Source organism: Acomys minous, assembly GCF_964271855.1.
Source record: "Acomys minous genome assembly, chromosome: 17".
Classification (NCBI taxonomy): Eukaryota; Metazoa; Chordata; class Mammalia; order Rodentia; family Muridae; genus Acomys; species Acomys minous.
This window is the reverse complement of record NC_140500.1, coordinates 32,752,214-32,776,162: the sequence shown is the minus strand read 5'-3', so window position 1 is coordinate 32,776,162 and position 23,949 is coordinate 32,752,214. Positions and strand designations below refer to the sequence as shown.

Here is a 23,949-nt window from a genome sequence, read left to right as displayed (position 1 = left end):
CCACAGCCCGTGCAGCTGTCATCGGCAGAAGGTGACCCTGGAGCCTGCCAGGAAACTAATAGGAGAGGTCAGTGTTCTTGGGAGGGAGGAAAAAGGCAATGGAGCAGACAGAGAAGTGTTTATTACGTACACCTTTTATGAAGTCACTGGTAAAGCAGGCATCGCGGGATTGGCACATCACTCCCCAGGTGCAGGGAACACGGGGCACTACACAGAGTCCATGGAAGAACAATACCAAGCTATTCACACAGAGTGCTAAGTGGCATCTCATTTGCAATTGGATACAAAACAGTTACATGCTGGAGCCTGCACTGACATCCCTTTGTGCTTCCTGGAGTGATGACTCAGATTTGTACTAAAGGAGACCACAGATTTTGGGGGGTTTGTTTTTTGGGTTGTGTTTTTGCTGTTTTTGTTTTTGGTTTTTTTGTTTGTTTGTTTTGTTGTTGTTGTTGCATGGTCTAAATAATCCTCACTGTTTGCACTCTGACTCCTTGTGGTCAGAACAGTCAAGCATTCCAGAACATTCAGCATGCTCCAATTTAATACAACCTCCATCCCTGCACAAGGACTGTACACTGTACACAGGCTGGAAAACAGGAAAGGACATTGCAGATGTCAAGTTTTGGGTCTGAGGAAAAAGAATGCAGGCCACAGGTTTGGTGGTTTTAACCCCTAAGGATCCCCTAAAGATTGAGGAACCAACAAGAAATGATGAAAATATTCTCCCGTGAGATTGGAACAGGAAGTGCTAACCCAATGTTGCTGATGAAGTCAATTGTCACTTATGTCATAGACACAGGTGCCAGAACCATACCAAGACCCAAGGTACCAGCTACAGCTTTCAATTAGAATGACAACAGTACCCCAGTATGGTTTTAATGCCTTCTGGGGCTCTCAGGAACACTGTGCCCCTGCTCAGAATATCTGAGTCACCTTTCCCTTGACTCCTGGTGACACCAGTTGGCTCTAAGGATGGCAATATCTCAGTGGACAGCAGGGACATCTATCTGTAAGACAAAGATGCTAACAGGCCTCCCCATCCTACTGCCATATATGCACCTAGGCCATCAGAGTGGTCTAGAATATAGGCACAGACACCCCGAAGTATAATTCTGCTAACTTCTCAAAGATCAGGACTAGCTGGTGATGACACTGCATGCAGGAGGTGGACTGCTGTGCAATGCCCCTGGGTACAAAAATGACATTGCCTCCTGCCTCCAGCTGGTGCCAACCAGCTTGCCATAAATTATGGGTGTTGAGCAAGGGCACTGTAGCCCAATGCTCCCTCCTTCCTGAGCACTAGACTGTACTGGCTCATATTATGTGTGCATGTGGACACACTGATATGTGTGTGCGTTTGGGCAAATACTGCAGTGTGACAGGAAAAAAAATGTGATTAGAAATTTGGGGATGGAGGTGGCAAAGTGGACCTGCAGATTTGAGGCTTTTTGAAAGTAACCCTTGATATATCTAAGTAAGTCTAGAATTAGGTCTTGGTGTTTCAAAGGGGCTCCAGAGTGCATAGTGGCCGGCCAGCCAGAAAGCCACTATTCAGTTGTGTCCTGTATTTAATGACCAAAGCTATTTCTGAGACAGAGTCATATCCTGCCCTCAAGGCTGAGAGGACATTGGAGAACATGCTTATCAGATAAACAAAACCTTTGAGACCCCTGGGGAATTGCTGTTCTAAAGAAGACAGGGCACAGTAGCTGCCGAGTGTCTCTCGGGCCTTTGTTAAGGCCAGGTAAGGTTGATCACCACTTTCACAGGCCAGAATAGAGCCAGCCTCTCCTGCCGACACTTGGAGGTGGAGAGTCAGAGGAGAAACAGCACTCGAGGAAGATAGAACAAGAAATTCACCATCATTTTCCCAGAATTCAGTTCTTGGACTTTTTTTTTTTTTAATTTTTAAGTGTATATCGTTCGGTGGGTTTTGGGTTGTTTTTTTTTTTTTTTTTTGCTTGTTTGTGTGTGTGTGTGTGTGTGTGTGTGTGTGTGTGTTTGCACATGAGTATGTGTATGTTGTATATCCACGTGTGCACGTAGAGACCACAGGTTGACTTCAGGTGTTTTCTTCCACCCTATTTTTTATTTACCTCTTTGTTTGTTTTGAGATGGAGACTTTCAATGAACCCAAAGCTAATCAATCTGCTAGGCAGAGTGGCCAGGCCAGCAAGTCTCTGGTCCAACGTCTCCACCCCGGGGCTGAGGGTATAGACACGCGTCACTGAACATGGCTTCTACATGGGTGCTGGATTTCTGAAGTCAGGTCCTCATACCTGCTCAGCAGACACTTTCCTGAGTGAGCCATCTCCTCAGCCCCTGGCTCAGTGATTATCAATATATTCTCAGAATTGTGCTCCCACCACCAATTCTAAAGCGTTTTAACCACCATCTCCTTGGGGGTAATTTTAAGATCAGTTTATCAATGTTTGCAGAAGCCAGCTAGAATTCTGATAAGGATTACATCAAATCTGCCCAACAATATATAATGTCTCTGATTCATAAGCTTAAGGTGGCTCCGTTTATTTGGTCTTCTTTAACCTCCTTCAGTGCTGTTTGCAGTTTTCGGGGCGCAAGGCTTACATTTCCTCCGTTAGCCCTACCCCACCCCCTTTACTCATTCTGTCACTTTTATGGATGGAATCTCTTAAGTTCACTTTCCCATTGGTCACCAGCAATACAAGGAAATACGAACGATTTTTGTACATTGATCTGGCAGTAACCTTGTTATTCATCTGTCAGCTCCAGGGAGGGGGGCGGGTGGGAGAAGGCCTATGTGCATGCGTGTGCATGTACACATATGCATGTGTGTATTCCTTAGGATCTCATATGCGTGGGTCAGTGTCATGTGCAAGCCGCTCTCCTCCTTCCTGTCTCTCCCGGATGGCTCTCATTTCCTTTTCCTTCCCAAATGCTTGTCAAGCGTCAGTTCTTCAACATTTCAGCCCGTGTTCTCATGGCCTTCCTGAGCCAGGTGGCCTCACACGTCAGTCTCCAGCTTCCAGTGCTCTCTTGAAACAAACTGGTCTCTAAGGATGCTAAGCTCTGTCCACACAACTCAGGTCAGAAGGAAATTAGCACCACTCTGCACCTGCAGCCTCGTTTCTCACTCCTTGTCCCAGCCCACTGGTTGCCTCACATCATTGGTCACCAATCCTAGGTGCACTGCCTTTCACAAGATCCCAGGATAAACGAGGAAAACAAACAAACAAACAAATGGAATATAAGCCAGGTTCAGGAGACTCCACCCACTGCCCAGGAGCACTTGGGTCAGGGTAGTAGAAACACAGATAGGAGTCCAAGTGACCCTCTGATGGCTGAGTGACCCTATCATCTCCCATAGAGACATTTCCCCCTCAAGTCAGAATATACCCCACATTCTAGCCACCCCAAAGATGGAGGAACACACACTCACTGGGCACCTTATACAGCTCCATGCATGGCCACCAGGAGAAGACCAGAGTCCACACAACCCGGAGGCTTGGCCACGTGGACCAGGCCTATGGTTCACACTGAGGATGGCTGAGAACAGCTCCGCTGGCTGGAGCTGCGACGACTCAGGACAAAGGTGGATGAGTTGCTTTTCTTGCTGATGCTTGTTTCTCCGGGCCGACTGCCCTTCAGGTACCGGGCGGAGCAGCAGAGGAAGCGCTGCACAAGTTCGTGGAAGAGGTGACCTGTGAAGAGCATGTAGATCCAGGGGTTGCAGCAGCTGTTGAGGCTGGCCAAGAGCATGGCAATGATGAAGGCAGACGCTGCGGGGTGGGGTTGGGAGGAAAGGAGAACAGGGAGTTAGTCTGGATCCATCCCAGACCTTCCTGACTCAGCCATGGTTGCCCCAGCAACAGCTCTCCCAGGTACCACAGGCTGGGTCACAAGACAAGGTGCCAAGGAGACACGGTGTATTGCTCATCCATTTCCATTTCCTTGTTCCCCGTCCACTCCTTGATCTAACCAGGGCACAACACAACCCTCAGCTACCTCATCCTGGATATATATATATAATTTTAATTGTATTAATTTATTCAGATTACAACTCAATTGTTATCCCATTATTGTATCCTCCTGTTCCTCCCTCCCTCCCGCTTTCACCCTATTCCCCTCCCCTATGTCTGTGACTGAGGGGGACCTCCTCCCCCTCTATATGATCATAGGCTATCAAGTCTCATCTTGGTAGCCTGCTATCCTTCCTCTGAGTGCCACTGGGCCTTCCCATGGAGGGGAGGTGGTCAAATATGGGGCATCAGAGTTCGTATGAAAGTCAGTCCCCACTCTCCACTCAACTGTGGAGAATGTCCTGTCCATTGGGTAGATCAGAGTAGGGGTTCAATATTTACTACTTGTATTGTCCTTGGTAACTGCACTTTCCCAGGCGCTGAAGTCCTCTGTCCTTCAGCAGATGCTGTACGCATCACAAACCCTTGCTTCTTCATCCTTCACCCAGAAAATGCTTGAGTGCCTGCAGCTGAAGTGGCACAGAACACAGGGGTGGCCAGGCGATGGCAGCCTTCATTTGCATAGCCCTGTCAGCACCATTCACTAGCCCTAATTACCGTATCTCCCTGGAAGGCTTCAGTTCCTTCAGCTTTACATGGAACAATGAGGATTTCCAACCTGCCTGGAAGCAGCAAGGATCAAAGAGTGACAGGTACACAGGACTGCACAGCAAGAGGTAATGGCTGTCACCACATGCCAGGTACCCACCAGGCTCTGGGGACATTGGGATGAAGAAACAAACTTACTCCTAGAAACTTTCAAACAGAAAGGATTTTTTTTTTAATCTAGGGGATTTTTGTTTGGTTGGTTTTTTTTTTTGGTTTTTTTTTTTTTTTTTTGGTTTTGTTTTGTTTTGTTTTTTCACTAGCCTAAGTCTGAAGACTGGAAACTATTTCTGAAAAGAGATGCATCTTGGTGGCTTCTCTAGAAACCCAGGAGGAAAATAAAATAAGAGTGAGACTAAGGATTTCTGCTTGCGGCACTGGCACTCGTGAAGGAAGATTCCAGGCACCGGCAGGGGGAGTTGGGCAAACCCACTGGTTTTCTATCTTTTGAAAACTTCCAAGACTCACTCCAGAAGTCAAGAGATCTTCCCTGGGAGGCTCAAGTGGCAGGGCCTGGGTGCAGAGAACAGGGGCTTGCCAGTGACGTCCCCAGCAGCCATGGAAGAGTAGAGGCCAGGGGTCTGAGTGGTTCTCAGAGTGGCAACCTGGGGCACAGCAGCCTCTGAGAACCTGCATGGAATGCAAGTGCTCAGGCCCAAAGGAGCTGCTCAGCAGTGGTAGAACAGCCCCCAGGGCTGAAGGGAAGCCAAATGTAAGAGCCTCTGACCCCGTTCATTGCTCCTGATTGGCCCAGAAGCAAGCTACAATAGAGGAAGAAAAAAAAAATTAAAACAAAAAACAAGTGAATCTTGCAATGTAATTTTTTAAAATCCAAATAGCGACATCAACTCCTTAAAATGAAAACAGTAACAATTAGAAAACAACAAAGGAAAGAAAAGCCAATATGATGAGATTCCTTATTTTTTTTTAAAGAAAATTCTCTATTGGCTTTTTGTTTGGCTGGGAAAAGAGAAGATAAGAAACACGGGTGGGTGCCTTAAGGTTAAAATCGCCTGAAAATGGAACTGAAAATAGAATATGTTCAAAATCATAAAAGAGGCAAAAATCAATAAAGGCCAAACACAATGAAACCAACTGTCAGCCCCAGAGAAGATGGACATGAAATAAGAGAGGGAGGCTCATAGCCAGACCCAAAGGCACCAGCCCGTACCCCGTTGTGCACAGTTACAAAGTACAGGCTGAACATGCCTGATGAGGCAGCCCGGCATTTCAAGTGCTCCCAACTTAGAAAGGTTTTGTATGTTGACATAATTCCCCAACTGTAAAGTGTCACACCTGACCTCATGTGATATATCAGTCAAGACCCAACCTCACTAAAAACCCTGAGCAAAATTTCCCTAGGGCAGCAGGTGCAAGGTTTACATGAAGTATGTGTGAATTTCATGGTCCCTCAAGGCACATTATTGCATTTGTGCAAATATTCCAAAATCCAGAGAAGCACTTTTGGTTCTAGGTATTTGAGATACAGATCCTCTCCCTCTCCTTGGTAGATCGCCTGAAGCGACTGGCATCGCGGCTTCGCATTTAGACTGATGTGACCCCAGGCACAGAGTCAGCAAGCTATGGCGCACTGGCTAACGTGTGCCTGCATTCTGTTCTTATCGATACTAGCACGGCCACCCAGTCTAGGCTGCTTTTGTACTTCAGGGGCATGGCTGAACAATTGTGACTAGGGCTTCGAACCTCACAAGCCGAAAGTAGTTGTCATCTGACCCCATATGGAAAAATTAGTCACTCTTTGACAGAGTACCTGTAGGAGGGGCAGAGATGTTAACAGGTAGATGCTGAGGGCCCTGGAGGAGGATGCAAACCCCAGAGCAAGTGCACATAGGGCAATGTGAGCCACAGGAAGAAACCCCTCCCTCCCCGCATCACAGTCAGCAGAATCCAATTGTGCTTTTGCTTCTAAGTCACACAGATCTGGGCAAAGATCTGGCTCTATATTTTGGAGCTGTGTGTTCTTGGGAGGAGTTACTCAAGACCTCTGTACCTCGAATTCTTCATCCGTGAGATGGGAAACGAAAGCGTTCCTCACAGGAATGTTGTGAGACTGACAAGCAAGGGTAGTCCAGAATTCAGATTCCTTAACGGCAAGCACAGCCTCCTCATCGCCACCATCACTGCTGCAATGATGAGGAGGCACTTGACAGATGTTTTTGTAATCCCCAGCAGTGTTAGCCCCTACATGGGAAACGGACATTCTTGTGTTCCCTGAGCTGGGGTGGGTCTGGGAATGTGAAGCACTCTGGGAGGGGTGAAGATGAAGGACCCCATGGCTGAGCTTCTGGAAGCTTCGCAGCCATGTGGCTGTGGCTGTCACTTACTGCATCCAGAGTGTGGCTCTCTGGCTAAGAAGGCCAGCAGACATGGACGCACTTGTGCTGGCTTAAAAGGTTCACAGCCCAAATCCTGCACAGTGAAACTGCCCGTCTCCACCAGCTTGTCAGTTTCTGATGGGTTTAAACACTTTGAGACGGGGGTCTCAGCTCCACCCCAGAACAAATAACTCACAGTCTTCCTCCACATCCTGGCAATGTCTAACCATGCCCTGTAGGTTTGGGGAACCTACATCCCTTGGAAATGCTAGGACTTCCATCTTTCTTCATCTGGGCCATAAGCCAGGACTCACTTGCTCTGAGCATGTGTGCAGTCAGCCCCTCTGCCTTCTGCTTACCAGCCTTGCAGCCTGCAGGTCCAGGGCTGCATCATCCCTTGGTGCTCTCCCACACTGAGATTCTGCCCATGTTTATCTTCTTTCCCAGCATCCTGAGCACTTGGCTAGGGCAGGAGCAAGGGCATCCAGCCTACAGCCCACAGGTTATAAGCAGCCTAGGAAAGCTATGAACGCATTCCAGCACAAAGTTGTAAATGAACTTAAAACATGACACCACTTACTTTTTAGAAGCTTGACTGTGCAGGTCTCAAGTATGAACGCCATCAATGACAACACCATGTCTCCAAGTCACACAAAATAAACATATATATGTTCTCAAACCCTGCAGGCTGTGGATTGAAGATGCTTGAAATCTAAACACGTAGCCTGAGACAATTTTTCTTTGTCCAGTGTTGCTCGGAGAAGCCAAAAGGTTGGATACATGTGCATTCTAAAGGCAATGACTGACCTAGTCTCTGCCTTTAGGCAAGTGCAACAGGCTATAAGATGTTGTAGTCCCATCTCTTTAAGAAGGAGACACTGCAGTCTCACCCTTCAGGACTCAGAGCTCACACTGGAGCCACCAGAGTGTGGGCTGCCCAGGGCTCACAGTCGGAGCCTCTTGTTGCCTCTGGACAGAGGAGCAGCCACATCTCATGAATGCTCAGTGAAGATGCTCAAAGGCCAGGAACTCGGTCTCCATCTATCTTCTTTGCAGGGATAACTCATATTGAAAGATCCTTCTGTCACATTTCCCAAAGACAGGCAACATGAAGTCAGGGAAGAGATAAGAGAGATATAGAAGCCAGGGTGGGGGCATACACAAAAGTTGCCTAGGTAGGGAACCGGTTCACAGAAGGAGATCTGAGCCCAGGAGAAAGTGCTCTGAGAAGGGACATGTCTGGAACACAGGATTCCTCCCAACCCCCCCAGGTCTGAATCTCCCTGTCCCTCTCTGAGCCACATCTACCCTCTGAATGTTGCTTTCCCCATCTGGACTCTGAAGGCCACACAGGAAGGTCAGAAAATGGAAAGGGTCTTAAAGCTTGAGTGAAACAACTTCCTGTTGCTGTGACTAATGGATAAAGGATAAAAGATGGGATCAGCTGTTGTCATTCATTTCAGTCAAGGACGGGGCTTCTAAGCGGAGGTTAAAGAAACTGCTTTAATTCCTTTTCCTCCAGCGCTTTTCAAAAAATTAAAGCACAAGAAAGAAAAATAGAGGCCTGGGATCAGATGCATGTACAAGAGAAACTCAACAGAGCCCGTTTGGAGAAGTTTACATCGCTGGAAACATAATTAGCCCAGCAGGGTGGGTTTCTGCAGGTAGGATGAGCAGGCCTTCAGGGGACTCACCAGAAGAGCCAGCTATAGAATTCTGTCTCTCACTCTCCTGAAATAAAAGATCACACCCTCCCCGTGAGCAGAGGTCTTGGGCAGGTGCCAAGGCTATCAGCCTGGTATGGCTGGTCCCTGCCAGAGAGGGACAATGTGTGGGAGTGATGGGCCACCCACATGCCCAGGAGATGCCTGGAGGAGGAAGAGAGCAAACGTCTCTCCACTCACAGAATCCAATTAATTTATCCTTGCCAGGTCTAAGCTGGCACTGGGGACACATGTAGACTCATCAAGTTCCTGGGCACAGGGATCCACACATATAAAAGCGGCAGCATTTGGAGGAAGAGGTTGGATGAGCTACGGGCTGAGGACACCTACAAACGGGGGCTCCCACTACCGGGCAGGAGCAACAACACACCACTAGCCAGAGTCTGCTGCCACTGAGCATCTGACTAGAGTCCCCAGTGCATTTGCCCCATAGCTGTGATTCATGGGGACAGGAGACAGAAAGCTATGGGACACAGCACCAGGCATTCCATCTCCACCAGACCAGCTTTACTCACATCCCTAAAACTCCCCCTTTTGGACTTCCGGGCACTCACTATGCCCTGCATTGAGGGCCCAAATTAGCCCAGGACAGCTGGTAGGCAGCTGGCCACAGTCCCCAAAGGCTGTGTTGTTCCTGAGGCAACCCAGGCATTCACACACAGTACAAATAAAGGCTTATGGCCCCTCTCCTCTGACTCACATCCACCAGCCTCTTCCTAAACTTGTCAGCCAGGAAGCCACCCTCCTGGGCAAGGCCACCCCCAGAATATGTAAAACTGATGGGAAGCCCCTATTACTACAGGGACTTGTTGGGGAGAGGGTAGCAGGAGAGCTCTGGCAGGCCTTTCAAAATACTCCTTCTAAATGTATGTTTACATAAAGATAGGGTCCCAGGATATGCCACAGGATGCATCTTTGCAAAAGACTGAGCTTTTACAACTATGATTTTTCCCAGAATTACCTGTGGTGGACTAGCCTCATGCATTTTGGGGCTGGAATAAAGAGCATCTGGGTTATTGAGGCTTAAATGGCCTTTATTCCAGCTCTGGTCACTTCTGGCCAACATGTGAGGCCATTGGATTGGGCTGAAAAAGAAAAGTCAGATCTTCCTGCATGTTCCACGTCACCCCATTCTCAAGGAATGGTTCCTATGGAAGCATGTGGGAGGCAAGTAGGATGCTCAGGACATGGCCTACCTGCTAAAGCTCTGCTGCTCAAAGTGTAGCTGATGGTCGGTACCACTTAGCAGCACCTGTACATATGCCAAAGATGCAGGCTCTCAGGATCCAGGCCTGGTATGCCCAGTCAGATCAGCATTTTAAGAAGGACCTCAGAGATTGGTGTGCAACTAAAATTATTTCCAACTATCCCAATTCACATGAATAGAGAAGCAAGAGAAAATAGCTGTCGAATGCTTTCAACTATGAGTGTATATCTGCTTCTCTACACAGCAAGCTCCTATTCAGCCCTCAGGAACCTTTTCAAACGTTGCCTCCTCTTTGAAACCCTCCTGATGTCATCTCTCCCTCCCCCACCCCCCAGGGATACAGCATCAGCCACTGACTCCTATGAACATTCACATGACATGGTAAATGAATACGCCTAGTGTGGAATCATCCCATAATGTTCTCGTTATAATTTTTTTTATACTCCTAGGCTGAGGACTATGCCCCGTTTGTGACTGTGTCCCTAGCTGCAAGCAGAGGCGGAAAATAAGAAAAGGTTGATAAGGGACTGACCTGAATTGAAGCATGAAATTAGCAGACAGGAAGTCTTGATAAGTCAGCCACCTCCTCCAGCACATCAGAAAGGCAAAAAGACAATCTCCCTGTTAGATAACAGGACATGGCCTGCTAACAGGGTGACTGGACTCAAACACAATTCCCTCTGGGTAAGTTATGTGGAGAGAGAGGAGAGAGAGAGAGAGAGAGAGAGAGAGAGAGAGAGAGAGAGAGAGAGAGAGAGAGAGAGAGAGAGAGCGCGCGCAGTGATTGTTCAGGAAGAAATTGGGCCAAGTAGTCAGAGGCCTGGCACAGAAGCGCCATCTCCTGGCCAAGAACTGCTTGAGAAGACAAGTAGAAGCTGCTCCCAGTGGCTAAGGACCCAGGAGCAAGCAGCCCAGGAAAATGACACTTTTGCACTCCTGGTGTCTTCTCTCCCTCACTAAGGGCCCAGCTGGGACACTTCCGAGAGCAGAGCTATACCCTCTGCATGAGCCTTCCCACTGCGGGGCAGTAAGACACTGGCTCCTCTACCTCTTGTTCTGTTCCTAGGCACTCCAGGCCAGCTAGCTGCCACACAACCCACATGCTACTACTGCTCTCAAAATCCCTCCCTCCCCTCACCGGCTCCATGAAGCCCTGGGACTTGTTTTTAAAAAATGTCTCCTTATTTTTCAAAAGAGACACCATATTAGGCTGCAGAGACAGCTCAGCTGGTAATGTGCCTGCCTTAGAAGTATGAGAAAGCCTGAGGTAGACCGCCAGCACCCATGTTGAAAAGCCAGCACAGTGGTCCACACTCGCAATCCCACCACTGAGGAGACAGAGACGAGGGGTCTCACTGGCTAAGCAGCCAAGCTGAATCAGTGGCTTCCAGGCCAGTGAGAGTCAATGTTTCAAACACAAAGTGAGAGGCCCCTGAGCCACTGCATAGGATTGGCCTCTGGCTTCCACATGCACATGTATACAAGTGCATGAGAACCTAAACACATATGCACAGCCATTCACACATATGCACCCACTCTCACATGAGCATAGCACTCACATACACACTCACACAATACATGCAGCCACACTAATGCTCCCTACATCCCATATGTACCCACACCTATACACACATCACACATGCAAACATATGACACACACATGCATGCCTACATGCAAATGAACCAACACCCACACAAGCAAACAGGCAATACATACATACACATGCACCCTCACCAACATGAAATGAATGCAAACACGTGCACAAAGGCAAACATTATTATACAATATTCATATGAACACACAACACACTCAAACACATACCAAAATGAATACACATATATGGAGGTTTAATCAAAGGCCTAAACCCACAGAAACACATGTATAAACACACACACACACACACACACACTCACTTTCACTCATGTACCCATACCCACAAAAATATGTGCATACACACAGGCATGTCACAACATACACACATACATGTGGACATTCAAATGTATACATATATACACACAATCACATACACACAAGGTGATCTGTCCCAAACTACAAAGGGTGGTGAGATGAAAAGTCCTCCTTCTAGCCAAGAGGGTGTCGATAGGACGAGAAAGGGAAGAGCAAGTGATGAGGGCTGTGGTTAAGGCAACAGAGACCATGCAAGGCTTTAGGGGTCCGGCAATGGGGGTTTGGAACCGGGAGTGCTGAGAGCACCATGTTGTTGGCAGGGCCATGGTGGGAAGGGCACACACAAGTAGGTTCAGAAAAACCCAGGATGTAAAGATGGTTGGGCCAGGGCGGCAGAGTCCCCTCTGTTCCTGTGGGTCTCAATGACTGTCACACAGGGGACATTGATCTAACTCCTCGCTTAACCCAGATTGAGACCCAAAAGGGGAGTCTTGCTCCCTCATAGTGATTATCCCTGCTGCTCAGAAGGGAATGGGTCCCTAATCCTGCAGGTGGCAACAAGTCTCTGATGGAGACGTTCGTTCCTGTGCATGCAGACCTCGGCTCAGCAGGGCCTCATAAAGTCTAGGGTAGCCCCTGACAGCCCAGGCACTCGGGGGAGCCTTTTAATGTTCTTGGTTTCTAACTTGCCAGGACAAGATGGTGGGGTGAAAGCAAGGAGGCTCCAGGCCTAGCCCCAACCTAGGCTCTGCCAAGAGTATGCCGTGGCCCAGGCTCTAGGCTTAGCTCTCCAAATCTAAGGTCTCCCAAGCTGTAGGCTAAGCTCCCAGATCCAAGGCCTACATGCTGCCTTTACCTCCTCACTTCTCCTAGCCCACTTGGACAGCTGTCAGACAGGAAAGGCTGGGCAGCAAGCCTCACCCACTAGTTTCCAACATTAATCAAACCTTTGGGAGCTGGAAAGCTAAAGCCGCTTGCAGCAGAAGCTAGGGAAACAGCTCCATACAAGCGAAAAGCACACAAGTGTTCACAACCTTCCTCCTCCGGGAGCCAAGACAGCTGAAAACTGCCCATCTGGTTGCAGTGTTTAACCTACAGGATCAGGATGGAGGGCGTTGCAGGGCCAAGAAGGAAAAACCTGCCCAGTGTGCCTGTGTACACCCTCCCCGTGGCTTTCCACAGGGCTAGGCCACTGAAGAGCAAGACCTTCTAAGGTGTCCCCACCATAGGCACTACAGGGAATTGTCCTCATCCTTAGAGGTAGACACAGAGGGTCACTGGACAGGAAGGCATCTCAGGGCCAGTTAGTGCAGGAGACAGGTGTGACTCACATTCTCAGCCTGAGGCGATTTAGAGTCACTTAGATGATACACCTCTGGACATGTCTGGGAAGGTGACATTTCCAGGGAGGCTTACACAGGGAGGAAAGGCCCGCCTGGAATGTGGGTGGCACCATCTGTAGGCTGGAGCGGGGACTGAAAAAGGAGAATTTGAGCTGGGCAACAGTGCTCATCTCTGCCTGCCTTCTGCCAGCGGAAGCCATATGACCAGCCGCCTCATGCCTGCTGTTACGCGCTCCCACCATGACAGGCCATACCTTCAAACAGCCAGCCAAGTAAACCCTCCTCCCTTAAATTGCATTTGTCACAGGAGCAAGGAAAGCTACAGATATAGCAGGTATCACCCAGACTTGCACTAAAGGGGCCCACCTAATATCTGCAGCCACTGGCATTGGAGTTCCCTCTGTACCACACGGGTTAGGATCCTCCAATCCTGCTGAGGACGCAGCTAAGCCTGGAGCCTTATTCAGAAAGACCTACTTCAGCCTTGCACCTTGTTCAACGTCCTGGTTGTGGCTTTTCCTTTCCTGGTTCAAAAGACCCCACATCTGTTGCTCAGCCCAAACTTATTGTGTGTCCCAGTAGAAGTGTCTTTTTACCCCCCTAGACCTTTGTAATGTGTGACCAGAGGCCACAAAATGGCCAGAGTCCTCATAGCAATCTTTGTCCTGAGTATCACAGGCCATCAGTAAATGCTGACTGATAGGTGTCCTGGCCACGGTGGAGCAAATCGGGAGGGCTTGGTGAATCCAGGGGTCTGTGGTTTCCAGAAAGAAGCAGAGCTAAGAAACTTAAGTTGCCTGCACTGAGAACCTAGCCTCCCAAACATAGGGATTTGGTGACGGTAGCAGGGGTGGCTATATCCATAATCTGATGGCACACCATCTAGGGTTAGAATAGTTAAATCCTCTCTAGCTGGTCTGTGAGGTGCAACCAGGCCTTCCCAGATGCAGGCTATGTCAACCTTCAAAGCGAAGGTGTAAGGCAGGGCCACTGGTGATAGTGGCTCCTGCTGTTTCCAAATAAGCCATTGGGGGCTGTGCGATTGAAGGGGCGTTGTCTGCGCGCTGCGCCTCGTGCTTGTCACCGCCTCAGATCCCGGGCTGTCCTGTTTCCCCAGCTCCTTCCTCCACATGTGCTATTCAACGCCTTCTTGGCTTCTCACAAGTGCAGCCCCCCATCCTAGAACCTCAGTGGTCCTCCAGGATAGAGGGCTCTTCCCCCCTGTATAGCAATCTCATGGCCTCCCGCCAAAGCTGACCACTGTCCTCTTGGCTCCCTTCCTCTCTCCTGAGTCCAAGCCTGGGCACCCCAGCCCTGTCCCTGCCCAGGGCCTCTAAGGTACTCACCTCTCCATTACCCCCACCAGACAAGACACTCTGGAGCTTGTCTTGACCTCTCGCAGAGGTCTCCTGGGAGACCCATTCAGCTTTTACAGCACCAACTGTTTCTTCCTGAGGTTGACCCTACCCAACCCCGGCTTTATGTGTCCAGGCCAACTTAACTTAAAGTAGTTCAGTATAAAGTGAACTCAAAGTAGCAGCCTGAGCCTGTACTCAGTTTGCAAACCCACCTCCATTGTGTTTCCTACCTCAGTTTCCCCCTCCGTAATAAGAATTTTGGCACTGAAAGTTGCCCAAGGCCTGTACTGGGGATTTTGCCTGTGTTCTGGCAAGAGTTGGTACTTTTATGGGTATTTTCATGCTGCAGTCCAGGAGACTCGGAGAAGTGACCGCCTCAAAGTCTATGGACCAGACAATGATGATGTGAAACCAGCTTATCCCCCAGGAGGACCCCAAAACCTTGGGCGAACAGAGATAGGAGAACTGGAGCCTCGCCCTGCCACCCTCTCCACTCTCACTACCTTCCTTGGGCGCATTGACATCCCAGACGCTCCACATCTGCACGAAGAAGAAAGGCGTCCAGCAGACGATGAAGGCCAGTACGATAATGAAGGTCATCTTCACTGTGCGGATCTTGGCCTTGGAGATGAGCTTGACACTACTGACCCTTGCCAGTGCCGCACGCCCACCTCCGCCGGCATCACTCCCCTCGGCTGCAGCAGCCGCTGCTGCCGTCTTGAGCCGCAGGTTCTGCCAGATCTTGAAGCTGATGAGGCCATAGCAGGCGGCCAGCACGATGACAGGCACAATGTAGACAGCAAGCGTGATCCACGTGACGTAGGCCTTGGGTCCCCAGGGCTGGATGAAGACCGCCCAGCAATCAAAGACGCCGTCTGCCACTTCGCGCAGTGAGAAAATGTGCACCTGCGGCGCGCTAGCCACTAGGCAGCCGAGCCACGTCGCCAGCACCGCCAGGCGGTCCGTTCGGCGGCGCAGCGAACGCAGAGGCTGGCAAATGGCCAGGCAGCGGTCGAGCGACATGAGCAGCAACAGGTAAGTAGAGGCGAACATGCCCACCACCTGCAAGTATTTGACCAGACGACACAGCAAGTCGGGCCCGTAGAAGCGAAAGGTGATGTCCCACAGCAGCTGCGGGAGCACCTGGAACACAGCCACCACCAAGTCGGCGATGCTCAGGTGCTTCATGAAAAAGAAGAGACGCGAATGTTTGTGGCGCGTGGTGCGCAGAGCCAGCAGCACGCACGCGTTGCCGCTCAGTGCCAGGAACAGAATGAGGCACAGCACCGCCACCTCCACCCGCGCCAGGGCCTCGTTGCGCCTTGGCGGACCGGCTGTGCGGTTTCCCTCCACCCCTGGTGGCACTCCACTCCCGAAGTCCAACTCGATGCTCCAGTTGGCTGCCGGCGTGCCCTCCATGACCGTGACCGCGAAGGAGCTCCCGGCCTTGTGGCTCTTTAAAGCGTGGCACGTGGGGCGGGGCCCGATGCACCGTCCAGGTGTCTGTCTGTGCGCCGGGGCACTGACCTGCCTCTTCCCGCCCTGAAACAAAGCAGGAGGGCCTTGGGAAGACCGCTGCGCTTCACTTGAGACGCGCGGGGGACGTGCTTGTCCCCTTCCTGGGCATTTGAAGTTACCTGAGTGTCAGGGCATAAGTCCAGCCAAGGGACTGCTCGGTGGTGGTGGTGATTTCTTGGTAGTGACCGCAGAAATCTCGGCTTTGGGGCCCGTCTTTGAGCCTCCGCAGACGCACTTGGGCTTGGGTCCCAGGAAACAAACGATCAGCCTTACTGCCTGAGGAGAGAGGAGGCTCGCGATTAACCGCTTTCCCCAAAACAGGGACAGCCACCCCAGCAGCGCCACCCCCCCCCCGAGAATCCCCAATCCTACACCTCTCCCCGCAGGACCCTTAGCACAGCTATCTCTTAAGGGACCCCCCCGAAGCTAGCCCCCATCTTGGTAAGCTTTATTTCAGGTATATCCCTAGGGTCCCCCAAAAGCCCAGATCAAGCCCATCCTTCCCTTCACCACCTCCTTCCAAGACGCTCAGCCTAAGCTCCCAGAACTTCCGAGCCGCTTGCTCCTGGAGGGACTCCCGCCTGGGAGCGCGGCGCTCCCCGCCCTCGCCCCCACCCCACCCACCACCACTACCTGCAACGCAAGGCTACTATGCCAGAGATCCCTGGGGACACCTTTCACAGGAATCCACCACGCTAGCAGCCTCAAAGCTGCAGCAGCCCGGACAGTCAAGAGCTCTGCATTTTCGTGCACGCCGTCACTTCTCTCCGGGAACCAGAAGGACGAGACGCGCCAGAACCTTCCCTCAGAACCTGATGGTCCCACTGGTCCTATCTTGATAAGCTTTACTTCAGATACATCCTGTCTCCACTGTGCTCAGCACCCAGCCACCTGAAGGGAGCTTGAAGGTTAGCCCAAAGTTGCCTCGCCACCGGGGAAGTTACAGTGTAATTGATGGCTTCAGAGATGGTGTGGACTCTGAGGCCAGGAATGGAAGAGCTACCGGAGCCACCCTCAGTGCCGCCACGAGTGGATCTCCGCGTCTTTGCAATGCCCTAGCCCGCGGTTTTGCTGGTGGCTGGATGCGGACTGAAGGCAAAGGGAGTGCGCGTGGACCGCGTCGGCACAAGGCGCTGTCTGAAGGTAGCCGGCTTTTCCACAACTGGAGTCCAGAGCTGTCCGCTAGGGGGCAGAACAAGCAGGCCGTGGCGATCCCAGAGAGCCAGATCGGCTAGCCTGGTAGTCCCTCAGATTTATTTCATAGCAGTTTAAAACTCATCTAGGTTAATAACCTAACTTCTTCCTTTCCTGGTTTAGCTTTTAACGTCCTCAGAGATATGGGAGCCTTGGAGAATGACATTTTTCCATGAGCAAATTTTAATGAAGACACATATCAGCACCTTTTTCTTTTCTTTTCCTTTCTTTCTTTCTTTCTTTCTTTCTTTCTTTCTTTTTCTTCACATCGTTTTAAAGAGCACTCAGGTAAGCTCTTGCTCTGGAGTGGTTTTTCTTATATTCATATTAAAGAGGAATTGGAACTGCCTGCTCCTGCCACCAGCCCGGGGAGAAATCTTCATTTTTAGGTAGTTTGTGATGGAAACCTCTCTGTGTCTCCCTGTGTCTATCTCTCTCTGTCTCTGTGTCTCTCTGTCTCTCTCTGTCTCTGTCTCTCTCTGCCATTCTCATTCTGTGTGTGTGTGTGTGTGTGTCTGTCTGTCTGTCTGTCTGTCTCCCCCCCTCTCCACACACACACACACACACCATGACCCCACCCCACCCCCCAGTCCACTTGTGTTTAAGATTATTCATGCTTCTCAATAGGCCAAAGGTCACCTCTGCCCTCGGACCGGACCATACTTCAAAATTAAAACCCTAACTGGCGCCAAGGGAAGATTAACTGTGAAGGGCTGCTCCTCCACTGATTCACTGGGAAGGGCTGCTCCTCCACTGCCTTGTCCATTCTATTTTGAAACCATTTTTTTGAACTGATTTACAGTGACCAAGGGCCGGGATTGAGAAACGAATGGGGCTCCTTAACATGTGTATTACCTTCTGACATTTTACATTTCCCTCTTCTAAGTCTATGGAGAGAATGAGGTGAACCAAGGGCGGTGCTCCCTGAATGTACAATTAAAGCACTGTGCCAAGATTCCTAGGTGCCGAGTCCTCCGGGGCCCTGCTCCCGGGTTCCACATGAGACCATGCCAAGGCGGCTTGGATCCCCTGAGCATTACTTAACGGTGTGAGACAAAGGCTACCTATTATCTTCTTGCTTTGGGATTGTATCACGAGAGTACCAATAGTACCTGTCAACGTGTCACACAAATGACAGACTAAGGTGACAGAACATTCAAGTGAGAAGTGGCCCAACCTGAGCCCCCGGTTTTCCCATAAGTGAAATGAGGTGGCTGGCCCTACCACTCTAGTTTTCTTTCTGTGCATATGGGGGCATACACTGGGGCCCACCCACATGGGGAGGTCAGACCACAACCTCAAGTGTTAGTCCTCATTTTCCACCGTGTTTGACACAGACTGCCTGTTTTCTGCCGTGTATGCCAGGCTCGCTGGCCTGGAAGCTTCCAGAGATTCTCCTGTCTCTGCCTCGCATCTTGTCACAGGAGCACTGGGATGAGACGGACATGCTAACATGCTTGGCTTTTTCATGCTTTCTTTGGGATTTGAACTTGAGGCCCCACTAAGGCATCTCCTCAACCCTCCTTTCTTTCTAAAGTGAGTTGAGAGGGTCTAGGCGGTCAGATAACTCCGCTCCACTCCATGGCTGGATGAGGAAAGATTTGTCTGGCAAGCCCCTGACTAGGACGTCTGGGAAGAAAAGTGTTGGGCTTGCAGAAGTCAGCCTACTCATCCCCCAGAGGAGAGTGGCTCTCAGGGGCGAGTCAGCCAGCCACACCCCCAGCACTGGCTCCTGCAGCAAGTGATTCAAGTTCATTGTGGGTTTCCTAAGGACCACTTGGCCCAGGCGAAAGCTAAGTTCTCTAACTTGGCCATCATCTGAACACTCACAGCCTCTTTAATTTCTCAGTGTGTGTGTGTGGGGGGGGGACCAGGCAGAGAAGAGACGCTCTGCTTGCCTAGTGACCCCCTCTGAAGGTCCCTGGTAAAGAGTGAGGCACGCACAGGCATCCTTGAACCCCAGCCAGAGAGAAAAGCTTTGTCTATTTTCAGTGTAGTGGGGATGACTTCAAACAGAAAGGCTACAAAGTACTTGGTCCTAGAGAGCTCTCAGGAGGCAGATTCACCATGAAGGACATTCTTCTAGGATTAAGGAAGACAGGCATCCTTCTGCGCCCCCGCCCCCCGCCACGGGGGTGGGGTGGGCACTGATAAGTCCATGCGGATGGACGAAGCATGGTGGGGGGGCTGAAGGGTCGTAAAGGCTTCTTGACGAGTGCATCTATGTAGTGAGTGCACTGCCCAAGCAGTGCTTCCTATGATGGTACTCAATTTATAAATTTAGCCCTGAATGACACTGAAAACAGCAGAAAGTGTAGTTCTTTCTTTTTCCTGCCTCACTCTTTTTGACTCACCAAGAACAAAGTCTGCTAGAAACAGAGCCAGGAGCTCCAAGAGGAAAGCTGATTGGTGTAGGCTAAGCTAGCCCACTAATTACATGATAAAAGGCTGCAGCTGACTGTGAAAAAGGAGCTGAGGGAAACAAGTGAGGGCATTGCAAGGGTGACAGTCACAGAGAAGGTGGACAGGAGAGACTGGCATTGGGACTCTGGTAGCCACAGGCAGACGCCACAGGCATGTGTGTGGACTGTGGTGAGGCTGGGATGTATATCAACCAGAGTCGGCTAAAGAAAGAGAAACAGGGCTGGAGCAGTGGCTTAGTGGTTAAGAGCACTTTCTACTCTTAAAGGTTCAGCTCCCTGCACCCACACTGGGGTGCTTATGAACCTCTATAGCTTCAGTTCCAGGCAATCCAACACCCTCTGCTGGCCTACAAGGGCGCCTGCATGCACGAGTGCACACACACACACACACACACACACACACACACACACACACACACTCACATTCACACACTCACACACACACATTCACAAATACACACACACACACACACACACACACACACACACACACACACACACACTCACTCACACCAGCCCTGCCTGGTGGTACACATCTTTAATCCCAGCACTTGGGAGAGATAAGCAGGTGGATCTCTATAAACTCAAGTCCAGCCTAGTTAACAGAATGAGTTTTAAGTCAACCATCACAACATGGTGAATCTTTGTTTGAAAAAAAAAAAAAAAGTAAGGCCCACCTTTATTTACATAAAGAGTTGGCTTGTGTGTTGCTGTTGAGGCTGGCAAGCCCAGGTCTGCAGAGTTGCCTGGTCATCGGGAACCCTAGGGCAGAGATGCTGCTGCATCTCAAGTCAGGAGGCGTCCACTGCACAATCCCCTCTCGGCCAGTGGAGGCCATTCTTAGCTTGGCATCGGATCTTCGAGCGGTTAGGCGAGGCCTGTTCTCACTATGGTGCAATCGGCAATCCACTCCACTCAAAAAATTCCAATTTAAATGTTAATCTTACCTGCCCCTGCAAAAAAAAAAGATGTCTCTCGCTCCCAGAGAGACATCCAGGATAATGTCTGGCCACAAACCCTAATCCACCGAAAGTGAAACGTCACATAGGAAATCTCTCCATGGCTCTTGTGCACACCTCCCCCGCACACACACCTCGGGGGCTGAGCAGGGTGGGTATTAGATACACTGGCGCTTCAAAAGGCTCAGGACACAGCAGAATAAGCTCTTTGTGAACTTATTAAAATTGGAGTGATGGAGGAGGAAATGCAAGAGAAACAAGCGTTTCCTGTGGCTGTTTCACTCCCTTGAGAGCAGGATCACCACCTAGGGAAGACATCCTATCTGCAGAATGACCCTTGAGGCACTGCCACTCCCCACCCCCACCCCCACCCCCATGCCTGGGAACGGGTCCTGGGGTTTAGTAGCTTGACAGTTCTCCAGTTCTGGAACATTTAGCCTCTCTGCAGGCAGTGAGGAAATGAGTGGTCACTGTCTCCAGTCCTTTCTTTCTCTGAAATCGTCTCTGCTTGGGCTCCTGCCTCCATGAAGGGTCAGTAGCTCCCTCAGGCTGATGACGGTGAACACACTGCCACAGTCTTCCTGCTCCTGCCAGCCCTGCCCTCGGCCTTCTACATTTGCTACCGCCAGCAAGAGGCCAGGGTCGGCAGAACACGTGGCCTTGGAAGTTCAGGGAGTGGTTGTGTTTCCATGCCAGCTTGCAGCTATAACTTGAATTATTCTGACAGCCAGCATCATTTTGGATTCCTCACCCTGTATTTTCATTTCCATGTTCCTTAGCGGGTGTAAAAAGAAAGCAAAGCAGGCTTTTGTACTGGGGAGAACCCTGAACTCAAGTGACAAGCGCTACTGAGTGGGTTTAACCACTCCCTGCTTGAATGACCAATTCAATGAACCTCTCTAAGACTCGGTGTCCCCAAAATGTTGACCTCCTGAGGCTGCGCAAGCAAACAAGAGTTAGTGTGTATGAAGAGTGTTTTTACAAACAGGCTGAAGTCCTGTGTGACTTGAGTCTCTTTTCCCATGCTGACAGACCTTCCAGAAGCACCCTGTGGAAATACTCAAACAATCTGCTTCCATCTTGATCACCAATGGAGCTCAGGTCCCTGAGACAAAGGATATGGGGCTGGAGTACACTGTGCCTGTAGTTCTTTCTAACCTAATCGATGTGCTGGGCACATCAAGCCCTCACCTCAGAGGGGTCCTTCCTGACCACCTGGGCCCTCCGAAAAGATATCAATTTCTGAGGCTCAGCAGGTGGCCACAGATCCCCTTTATCACATGAATGGTCCCATTTTGGTAATGATTGGCTCCATTTGGTCCAGCTCCCTCTCCTTTCTAAATACAGGCCTTACTTCTTCCCATCATCTGTGCCTATCAATAAAAATGTGACCAGAAAATGGCTGATGGGTTCCGGAGAACATCCTTCAATAAATCAACCACTGGGGCCAGGTCCTTGCTTCCTGGAAACTTGTTTCCTGGAACAGAGCTGAAGGAGGCCTCCTTGTAGGAAAGTATGTCATTCGTACGTGTATGCCATTCTTCCCAAGGGGAGCTGGTGGCTGAGATAAGACAGGAGGCTTCGCGTTGGCTCTAACAGCGCGAATCTCAGTGACGAGTGACTTCAGAAGTGCATCCTCTCTAGGTGGACGATGTCAATCTAAGCTAAGACAGCAGAAAAGAAGCAGAGAGGAAGGGTTTCCTTGGGGAGCTTACAGTAAAACCAAGCTGCTTTTTCACAGAAGAGTAGGTTCACTGCGAATCAAGCTCTCTGGAGAAGGAGCACCTGGAAGTGTTGAGAGTAGCTGAGAAGTGGCTGAGAGCATCATTAGATGCAGGATGCTTGAGCTTATGGTGTAAGCTCTTCAGGTGAGGAAACTGAGGGTCAAAGATGGGAAGACGCTTTCTCCAGGGCACACATCTGGCTCAGAAAGGTGAGCATGGCTGGAGTGGAGCGTGGGTAACCAGGTGCCAGGCCATGAGACTGGCCAGTGTGGCAAGGGACTTTGATCTCTTCTCCGAGAATTGGGTTTGAAGAGAAGAAATGCTGGGAGCTGTGTTGATGTGCTCCATCAGCAGAGGCCCAGACTGGGAGGGGACAAATGACAACAGAAGAATCAAAAGCTGCTGCCTGGCTGAGGACATGGTTCAGTGGCCAAAGGGCTTTCTCCACAAAGCTTGGAGGACCCGAATGCTTCCCCCAGCACCCACATGAAAAGCTAGCCCCGGTGGTGCACTCCTGTAATCCCGGTGCTGACAGGGTGGACACAAGATCCCGAGGCTCACTGGCCGTCCATCCCAGACAAATTGTTGAGCTCCAGGTCAATGAAAGACCCCATCACAAAGAAAGAAAAAAAGCAAAAAAGAAAAAGAAAGTGGACAGTGCCTGAGAAATTCTCTCTGTCTCTCTGTTTCTGTCTCAGTCTCTGTCTGTCTCTCTGTCTCTGTCTCTGTCTCTGTCTCTGTCTCTGTCTCTCTCTGTCTCTCTCTGTCTCTCTGTCTCTCTCTGTCTCTCTGTCTCTCTGTCTCTCTGTCTCTCTCTCTCTGTCTCTCTCTCTCTCTCTCTCTCTCTCACACACACACACACACACACACACAGACACACACACACACACCCCAACACATACATGGAAGGTATATACACACATTAAAATATGTTACTGCTATCATCCAGGCAACACTGATGCTAATATGAACTGAATGGTACAGTGACTGACAGGCAGGGTAGGCCCCCAATCTGTGTTACACCAGGAGCAGAAATGAAGCCATGCTGAAAGCACATGCTTCCATTGACCCAGCCACCTGTGAAGTCAGGAAAAGCCCACAGCACTGACGCTCTTGGGGAGATCAATGCTGCAAATGGTCTTTGGGGACCAAGGGACAGAGAGTGATGGGCACTAAGGGAGTCACAGCAATGCCTGAGAGGCTCCCTAGAAGCCACCAGAAACCCAGCCAGGCTTGCTTCATCCAGGAATGCAGAAGAAGTGAAGCTCTCCTTCCCATCAGCCAGTGTGTCAGCTCATCTCTGGAAAAAGGAACTGCTCATGGGAAATTCTTGCAGGCTGACAGTTCCAAACATGCCTGTCTCCAGCTAGACAGCCTTCACTCCCCTCTTCTATCAGCTCACTCACGTTCCTGTTTTAATTTTTAAAAATTGGAAAGGCTATTTCTGCCCCCAAATAGCCTCCTGACAGAAGTCTGGAATCCAGAGCAGGTTTTGACAGAATGATTGATTTTGTTTTCCTGATTTGTCATGTACAAACATTCATTCCACAAATATGTTCAAAACACTTATTGTGCACTCAATAGACTTAGCCCTGAATGACAGACAGCACAGAAGGGCTTTAGCTCATTGACATTGAACTTGGCCAA

The 23,949-nt window shown here is 50.2% G+C and overlaps 1 protein-coding gene across 3 annotated transcripts; it reads right to left on the bottom strand.

The window, feature by feature from the left end:
- Positions 1-103: 103 nt before the first annotated feature.
- OXTR (oxytocin receptor) lies at positions 104-16,263 on the bottom strand. 3 transcript variants are annotated; one of them, XM_084766003.1, is made up of 3 exons: positions 16,122-16,263; positions 14,988-16,026; positions 104-3,761 (listed from the first exon to the last, which is right to left on the bottom strand). In XM_084766003.1, the coding sequence occupies exons 2-3, from the start codon at positions 15,901-15,903 to the stop codon at positions 3,514-3,516; spliced, it is 1,164 nt and encodes a 387-aa protein (XP_084622129.1). In that variant the 5' UTR covers positions 15,904-16,026; positions 16,122-16,263; the 3' UTR covers positions 104-3,513. The 3 variants fall into 3 exon arrangements, with proteins under 3 accessions (XP_084622129.1, XP_084622128.1, XP_084622130.1); XM_084766002.1 differs by having other exon boundaries at positions 14,988-16,046; positions 16,122-16,143; XM_084766004.1 differs by lacking the exons at positions 14,988-16,026; positions 16,122-16,263 and adding an exon at positions 10,407-10,573.
- Between the last annotated feature and the right edge of the window lie 7,686 nt (positions 16,264-23,949).